Source organism: Solanum lycopersicum, chromosome 5, assembly GCF_036512215.1.
Source record: "Solanum lycopersicum chromosome 5, SLM_r2.1".
NCBI lineage: Eukaryota > Viridiplantae > Streptophyta > Magnoliopsida > Solanales > Solanaceae > Solanum > Solanum lycopersicum.
The window spans coordinates 61445402-61454487 of NC_090804.1; the positions used below are offsets into that span (position 1 = coordinate 61445402).

General features: G+C 40.7%; 2 protein-coding genes across 2 annotated transcripts; both read left to right on the forward strand.

Annotated features, from left to right (window-relative positions):
* The first annotated feature begins 2011 nt into the window (after positions 1-2011).
* LOC138348958 (uncharacterized) lies at positions 2012-2371 on the forward strand. The gene has a single exon (XM_069298573.1). It carries the CDS (start codon positions 2012-2014, stop codon positions 2369-2371), a length of 360 nt encoding a protein of 119 aa, XP_069154674.1.
* Positions 2372-2392: 21 nt separating this feature from the next.
* On the forward strand, positions 2393-4369 carry LOC138348959 (uncharacterized). The gene is made up of 3 exons (XM_069298574.1): positions 2393-2711; positions 2967-3364; positions 4277-4369. Exons 1-3 carry the CDS (start codon positions 2393-2395, stop codon positions 4367-4369), a joined length of 810 nt encoding a protein of 269 aa, XP_069154675.1.
* Positions 4370-9086: the final 4717 nt, after the last annotated feature.

Below are 9086 nucleotides of genomic sequence, written 5' to 3' on the forward strand. Positions count from 1 at the left end.
GAATAGCATAAAAACCATAACCTACCTCCACCGAAGACTAGTAATCAAGCAAGCAATTTCCCAAAGCTTTGTGTTTCTCCTCTTCTTTTCACCTTCTCGTTCGATTCTCCCTCTCTCTCTTTGTTCTTTCTAGTTTTCTTGTTCCAACTCCCCTTCTTTTACCCTAATTAGCATATAATTAAGTATAAAAGATGACAATAATACCTCACTAATTAACTCAAGGTTACCTCTTTTAACCCCCAAGTAATTAGATTTTATTAACATTAACCTACTAAATTTATAATTAAAGCAGGAATAGTCAAAAACGTCCCTTAAAATATTTAAAGAAATCCGACCCAGACTGGGATTACGCAGTCTATGATGGCCCGTCGGGCCTGCGACGGTCCGTCCTGCTGCCCCGTCACAGAATTCAGAGACTCAATTTCTCTGAAGAGTCTGTGACGATCCGTCACACCTGTGACAGTCCGTCTTGCCATTCCATTACGAAGTTCAGAGAGTCGATTTCAGTGCCCATTTTTCAGAATTCTAAGTATTTTGGAACGAGACCCTGTCGATGGTCCGTCGTGCCCATGACGGTCCGTCATGGGGTTCGTTGTTCCTGCCAGTTTTTCCCGAATCAAAGTCTGTTGCTCAGAACGAATAAATAGGTCGTTACATTCGGCCTCAAGAATGCCGGTGCTACTTACATGAGAGCCATGACGACTATCTTTCACGACATGATTCACAAGGAAATTGAAGTGTATGTGGACGACGTCATAATCAAATCCCGCGAGAGTTCAGATTATTTGACACACCTGAGGAAATTCTTTGAACGTTTGCGTCGGTACAACTTGAAGCTAAATCCCGCCAAATGCACTTTTGGATTTCCAGCGATGAAGTTGTTGGGATTTATAGTCAGCAGAAGAGGTATTGAGCTCGACCCCTCAAAGATTAAAGCGATTCAAGAGTTACCTCCGCTGAAAACGAGGAAAGAGGTGATGAGTTTCTTGGGAAGGTTAAACTATATCATCCGGTTTATAGCGCAACCGACAGTGGTATGTGAGCCTATTTTCAGGTTTCTGAAGAAGGACGCCCCGAGTAAGTGGACTGAGGAGTGCTAGATCGCTTTCGATGCTATCAAGAACTATTTTTCTAAACCACCAGTATTGGTTCCGCCACGAGAAGGGAGTCCTTTGTTGCTGTATTTGTCTGTTTCAGATAGTGCCTTTGGATGTGTACTTGGTCAACGCAAAGAGACAGGGAAGAAGGAAAAGGCTATCTACTACATAAGCAAGAAATTTAATCCGTACGAATCTCGCTACACTTTGCTGGAGAGGACATGTTGTGCTCTGACGTGGCTTGCCCAGAAGCTGAGACACTATTTTGTCATCGTATACTACATATCTTATCTCCAGAATGGATCCGTTGATGTACATTTTCCAAAAAGCGATGCCGATCGGAAAGTTAGCTAAATGGAAAATGATGTTGAGTGAGTTTGATATCGTGTATGTGACTCAGAAGGCAATAAAGGCACAAGCTTTGGTTGACCATCTTGCAGAAAATCCCGCGGATGAAGAATATGAACCACTTAAGACGTATTTCCACGATGAAGAAGTGTCATTTGTGGGTGAAGATATATCTGAAGCTTATCCAGGTTGGAGATTGTTCTTCGATGGGGCGGCAAATCACCAGGGTAAAGGTGTTGGAGCAGTCTTAGTATCAGAATCTGGTCAGCATTATCCTATGGCGGCTAAACTGCGATTCAGTCGCACAAACAACATGGCTGAATACGAAGCTTGTATTCTTGGTTTAAAAATGGCCATCGACATGATTGTTTACGAGTTACTGGTTATTGGAGATTCAGACCTTTTGATTCATCAGGTTCAAGGAGAATGGGCTGTGAAAAAACCCGAAAATTATACCTTACGTGCAGTATGTGCAAAATCTGTGCAAAAGGTTCCGCAAGATCGAGTTCTGACATACTCCCAGAATATAGAATGAATTAGCTGACGCTCTTGCCACCATCGCTTCAATGATAAAACATCCGGATACTGATTACATCGACCCGCTGGATATAGACTTGAAGGAATATCCAGTCCATTGTTCACACGTTGAATCAGAACCAGATGGTTTGCCTTGGTATTTTGATATAAAAAGATACTTGGAGTCTGGGACATATCTAGAAGACGCTACATCTAGTCAGAAGAAATCTATACGTCGTATGGATCTCAATTTCTTCCTGAATGGAGAGGTCCTATATAGGAGGACTCTAGATTTGGGTCTTTTAAGATGCGTGGATGCTGCTGAAGCTGTAAGGCTTATTGAACAGATACATGCTGGAGTCTGTGGTACACACATGAACGGTCTTACTTTAGCAAGAAAGGTTCTTTGAGCCGGTTATTTCTAGATGACTATGGAGAACGACTGTTACAAATTCGTGCAAAAATGCCACAAATGTCAAGTGCACGACGATTTGATACTGGTGCCGCCTCACGAACTTAATGCTATGAGTTCACCTTGGCCATTTGTAGCTTTGGAAATGGATGTCATCGGTCCTATAGAGCCGGACGCTTTTAATGGACACAGATTCATTTTGGTTGCCATTGATTATTTCACCAAGTGGGTGGAAGCAGCCTCTTACAAGTCAGTAAACAAAAAAGTGGTGGCCGATTTTGTCCGCAACAATCTGATATGCAGATTCGGGGTTCCAGAATTCATCATTACCGATAACGGTGCAAATCTCAACAGCCATTTGATGAAAGAGATATGTGAACAATTTAAGATTATTCATTGAAGGTCAACTGCTTATCACCCCCAAATGAACGGAGCTGTAGAGGACGCCAACAAGAACATCAAAAAGATTTTGAGGAAAATGATTGACAAACAGCGAGGTTGACATGAAATTTTGCCATATGCTCTACCGTGTTATCGAACGACGGTCAAAACATCGACTGGGGCTACTCCATACTTGCTGGTATATGGAACAGAGGCAGTCGTGCCTGTTGAAGTCGAGATACCATCCTTAAGGATCATCCAAGAAGCGGAGTTAAGCAACGCTGAGTGGGTTAGCAAATGGATTGATCAACTAGCTTTGATTGATGAGAAGAGAATGGTCGCCGTTTGCCATGGCCAGTTGTATAGACAAAGAATGACTCGTGCTTTTCACAAAAGAGTAAGAGCCAGAAATTTTGAAGTTGGTCAGTTGGTTCTCAAGCGCATTTTCCTCATCAAGACGAGTACAAAGGAAAGTTTGCATCAAACTGGCAAGGTCCCTACATGGTTCGTATTGTACTATCTGGAGATGCTTTGGTCCTGTCAGAGATGGATGGTGCTGTATGTCCCAAGCCTATCAACTCAGATGCTGTCAAGAGATACTACACGTGAAGTTTCGCTATACATTTTTCCCTTATTTACTTGTAATCGTTCTGTTTGCTTGTATTTGTTCAATTTGAATTATTATGCCTCTTGTAACGAACTAGGTCTGACCTGAATTCTCAAGAACGAGATACGTAGGCAGCCTATGTTGGCTTCGGTCACCCCATTTATCCCCTTTAATCATTTCTCTGTATCTGAACTACGTTCGACCTGAATTCTCAAGAATGAGATACGTAGGCGGCCTTTGTCGGCCTCGGTCGGTTTTCTTTGTAAATTTTATTCTTGTTAACCTTTAAGGAGAACTACGTTTGACCTGATTCCTGCCTCAACGGGATACCTAGGCGCCACAAGGGCTCGATCATATCTCTCGTAAGATTTCTATTCCCCTTTGCAGTAGAACAGGGACAGAATTTTTGAGAGGGACTCAAAAATTCTCCAGAAGGAACCTTCTCTTCAACGAGTAAGACAAAAAGACATTTCGAGATTTATGACTGGGAGAGAATTTTTGAGAAAATCTCAAAAATCTCGCGATCTTTTCGGTTACAATGGAAAGATGAGCAAGATAGTAAACGCGGACAGAAATTTTGAGGATGGCCTGAAAATCTCGTCATGGGTCTTTCCTACAAGTCCAGAATGTCTCTAAAACTCATCAGCAAGTATCAGATTCAAAGTAGATCGTAAAGTCTGATATGACATGACTTGGCAGCGACTTTTTCAACATACTATTTCTTAAAGATTTCACATTTCTTTTAAAATTTTCCCTCTTATGTTTCATTTGTTTTGGCGTAAGATATCTTTTCTTATCTATCAAGAGTCGGGAAATCAGGAAATCAACCGGAGATATCAAGACCAGGAGCAAACAACGGAAGGAATCGAGATAGATCAGTATGTTTTAAAACTGACAATTTTTCTTTGGATGCAGGTTTATAGTTTTGCTTTGAAGTCGGCCGAATTATCCCGACGGATGAATACAGAGAGCTCCCGAAGAGCAGAAAACTATCTCCAAAATCAGTGATCTTATTGAAAGCAGGAGGCAATTCATATAGTTTATGTCAAGATGCTTGTTAATGTGTTTTTTTATTTCAAACCATTCTCAACAATGTGAAATTTGCAAAAGTGTCTGGCCAGATTCAAAGGTGAATCAAACAGGAATCTCAGCAAAGATTTCACGATTTCTGTAGAGGACGCTATTTGCATTGCGTTATCATAGCAAGATAATTATTGTCGATCAAGACAATGTATTACCTTAGAAGAGATGCTTATGCTATTATTATTTTACCATTATCGATCAAATCGATATATTATTTGGAGATCGCCTTGGCGTTATTATCCACGGGGACGATAAAAATACTCATGCATCACGGAAGTCATATACTGATGAAGAATCATGCACCGCAGAATCATGCATCGCGGAATTAATACACTGAAGAATCATGCATCGCCGAATCATGCATCGCGGAATTCATGCATCACAGAATTCATACACTGAAGAATCATGCATCGCGGAATCATGCATCGCGGAATCATGTATCGCGGAATTCATACACTGAAGAATCATGCATCGCGGAATCATGCATCACGGAATTCATGCATCGCGGAATTCATACACTTAAGAATCATGCATCGCAGAATCATGCATCGCGAAAACCATGAATCGCGAAATCATGCATTGCGAGTCAACAATTATGTACGACGAGAAGATTTCATGCCTCGTCAAAATGTTCACATCGCAAGAAGATTTCATGCCTCGCTAAATTTACACATCGCGAGAAGAATTTATACCTCGCTGAAATTTAGACATCCCAAGAAGAATTTATACCTCGCTGGAATTCATGCATAGCAAAAATCATGCATCGCGGAAAAGTCATGCATTGCGAAATCATGCATTGCGAGTAAAAAATTATGCACGACGAGAAGGATTGATGCCTCATCAAAATTTATACATCGCGAGAAGATTTTGTGCCTCGCTGAAATTTAGACATCGAGAGAAGAGTTCATACCTCGCCTACAATTACGCACGACGAGAAGATTTCATGCCTCGTCAAAATTTATACATCGCGAGAAGAATTTATACCTCGCTGGAATTTGTGCATCATGAGAAGGATCCATGCCTCGTTGAAAATCATGCATCGCGGAAATTTACGTATCGCGAGAAGATATTCATGCCCCGCAAGAGGACATGCACGGATAAAGAAAGAGCAACACTTATCCACGGGCCTCGACTGCATTCTGTTATTTCTTATGTAAGAAAGCATCAAGAAAAGCGTCAAAGATAACGACAAAAGAGATATCAACATCGCATCAGCATCTATTTATTTATTTCGACGTCAACTATAGAGTACATTGAAGATTATATCGCAAAACACAAGGCATAAGCTTTATTTGCTGGACGACAGACCGTTCGAGTCAATGTCGAATATTGAGGAGAACAATGAGGTGTCGACATGTCTTTGTCGAGAGCATCCAAAAGGATGAATTCTCAAAAAACCACAGGTGCGGACGACATCAAAAAGGATGCAGCACAACGTGGAACTTTTTCTTAGCAGCGAACTGGGACACAGTCCAAAGAGGAATGTCAAACTCTTAGGACGCGAGCAGAGGAGCGACTTCCACCATGATCGAACCACCCCTCTCGAGGCATGTAGGTTTTTCCTTAGTTCTGTCAGTTTAAGTCTCGCATCCGGAAGTTTGTTTTATCGGAAGCCAGTTTCCAATCTGAGTGACAATGCGTCAAGAGCTTTGGAAATTATGTCCGTGTAAGTTCTTAATTATGGGTGTGAAGCGCGCCATATTCATGGTTATGAGGTTACAAACTTCCTTTTCATACTCGTTAACTTGTCACTTGTCCAAAACCGAAGGTTATCTAGCATAATAGATTTCTTTTTCCACTGATTGAGTCGAACTACACACAGCCTGATTCTGAAAGTTTAAGGGTATGTAGGCGGATTCAATGTTGAAAACTCGGCTGTATTCCAACATTCGCTCTCGAATCCTATTCTCGAGCATTTCGATACCTTCATAATTCGGTATTGAGGTGGCTTTCAATTCTTTCAAAATCGTACGATAAATCAAGTTTATCGAACTACAAGTGGCCAGAATTCTCATATAGCCTGAGATATGTAGGAAACCCGTTTCGAGGGTTCGATCATAATTCCTAAACCCTTTGTCAAATCCTTCTTTTAAAAAAAAGCGAATGTGGTTGGTCAAAATTGGCTTGGTCAATTTCATTTTCCTCGAGTTGCTTGCATCAACCCAAGTAAAATGAGGGACAGTTGTTGACACCCAATTTTGACCCGCGCCGGTATAAATTAGTTTTCGAGCATCTTAAATTTCCAAACAAGTTAAAATAATTAGTTTTATAAATTTTAAGAAAAAGTATACAAAGTTTGCGTTATTTTGAGCAATTTTGTCATTTCTTATAACTTTTAGATAATATATATATTTTTTACATAATTATGTATATAATTAGTATATTTTATGATTATTCAAAAAAATATATATTTTAATAAGTATTCTATTAAACTAATATAGTTTAAAATTATGGTTATATTTTGAACCACTATTTTACAATTTAAATAATTATATTACTAAATAAAGAAGCTCGTTAATTAATTAATACAAATTCATTTTGTTTAAGGTGTAGCCAAATTTATTATCCTAACTCAATTTGACTATTTATTAAATTAACCCCCTCAAATTTCCAATTCAAATTAGGGCCATTTTTGCAAATTCCCTCTAAAACCCAATTTCAGCCCAAATTTCCAACCCATTGTGATTAATTCCCAGGTCCAAACCTTCTTTCAGCAACCCATTTCCTTTTTGTTTACTTTCAGCCCACCTTATTCCCAAATTAATTCCCAGGCGGCCCAATTGATTCCCAGCCCAATTAATTCCCTCAACCCAACCTAATTCCCCTCAACCCAACCCAATTCCCCCCGACCTGACCCGACCTCCCCCCTTTCTTCCCCAAATCCCCACGCACCAGACACGCCCTCCTTTTTCTTCTTTCCCTTCCATCGTCCAAATCTCCACGCGATAATCCCCTACACGACCCCAAGAACCCAGTGAAAAAAAAACAGAAACCTCCTCCACCCAGCAATTCCCATAACCCACACGCGACCCCCCCTTCTTTCTTCCCCTTTTCCTCGTGACAAAACCCAGAAAAATCAACCCACGCGGCCCTCACAGAAACCTCAAACGCGACAACCCCCCCAAACAGAGCAGCAGGAGCTAAATTCCTAAAAGAAAAAAAACCCCGCGTCTCCCCATGCTATCTCCCTCTCTCTCCTCCTCTCTCGCACGCGAGTTGTGCAATGACTCCTTTGTGTCGTTGTCTTCTGCGACTCATACGATAGTACGCTTGTGCAGGTCTGGAAGCAGAGGAAGCCAAAATTTTGTCGTTGATCGTGGGATTGCACCACGTAACTCGCAAGTACTACGATTTGATCTTGCCCGTCCACTTCAATCCCATCCGTTGGAGATTCGGAGCATCAAGAGGATATTCCTTCAGCTTGGGAGGGATTTTTGAATTTTGAATTCGAAATGGGCCTCAAAATCTTCCCTCCGGCCCTTCTCTTGAGGAATCCTAATTTTCCTCTATATGTACCTCCTCCGAGAGCGTTGAAAGGGTTGAAAAATTTCAGAGGGGGAAATTTTCTAGGAAGAATCTTTTCGATTTGGCTGTTGTCGGTTTTGTTGGCTGTTGTTGTTTTTCGGCTAAAATCTCCCCTGTTAAAAAATACCAAAGATAATCGAGACTTTCGGACAAGAGGAAGTCATTCCGTCAAGTGTTGAGGCGACGCTTCTTGTTCAAACGTGCGAAGTAGAGGTGCGGTTTCGAGTGTGAGGTCGCGCCTCCTGCTCGCGCCGTCCTTGTCGCTGCTCCTCAACAGGTAATCTTCTGCTTTGCCTTTTACTACTTCTCATCTTCTTTCATCTCAAAATGGTCTCCTCTGTCGCTCATTGCTTTGCGAGTTGCTGTTAATCCATATGCTGTCTTTCATTTGTTCTGGATCGAATATGTTAAACCATTCGAATGTTGAGTATACATGGTTTGTTTGTTATAAATACAGAATGCTATATTTTTTGGGTTTAGCTCGAGTTCATGATATATCATGCGTCGTAGTTCTGTTCGTCACACTTGCTCGTTTGTGTTGCTAATTTGTTTATCACGTGTTCATCATGGCGTAGGTTGTTTACGTATCAGTATTTAGGATCATTTTGGCTGGAATTTGGTTTGTAACGCAGAGTTTATCGTTGTTTTTTGCTTTTTCTTTGATGTTTCGCTGTTAGCATTTGCTATGAATTCGAGTCTATGTTCTAGTTTGGGGGGTGTGGGATGTGAAATTTTGTATGGACAGTGTCTGAAAGGTCTTCGGTAAACAGCTTGATTTCTCTATATGTTTATCATGAGTTGAAATGCTAGTCGATTTGATATAATAGTTTGACTACTTCGTATCTACTGATGGGTATTCAAGTGTTAAGGGGAAAATGAGCTGTTGCGATTGCTTCCTTATTGTCTTCAAAAAATGTTTTTGATTGCTATTGATATGAAAAAAGGTCTTTACTGCCTACCCTAACTTCATCTATATGTAGTTGTGTATGCTTAGAGAAATTACATAACCTTTTCTTGAGACTTTAGGATTTGATTGTTATAAGTTGCCGGTTACCTTCTTCCTGTTAGATTTTGACTTAAGTGCTTCAGAATATGCATGCTTATTGTGTTTCAAAGC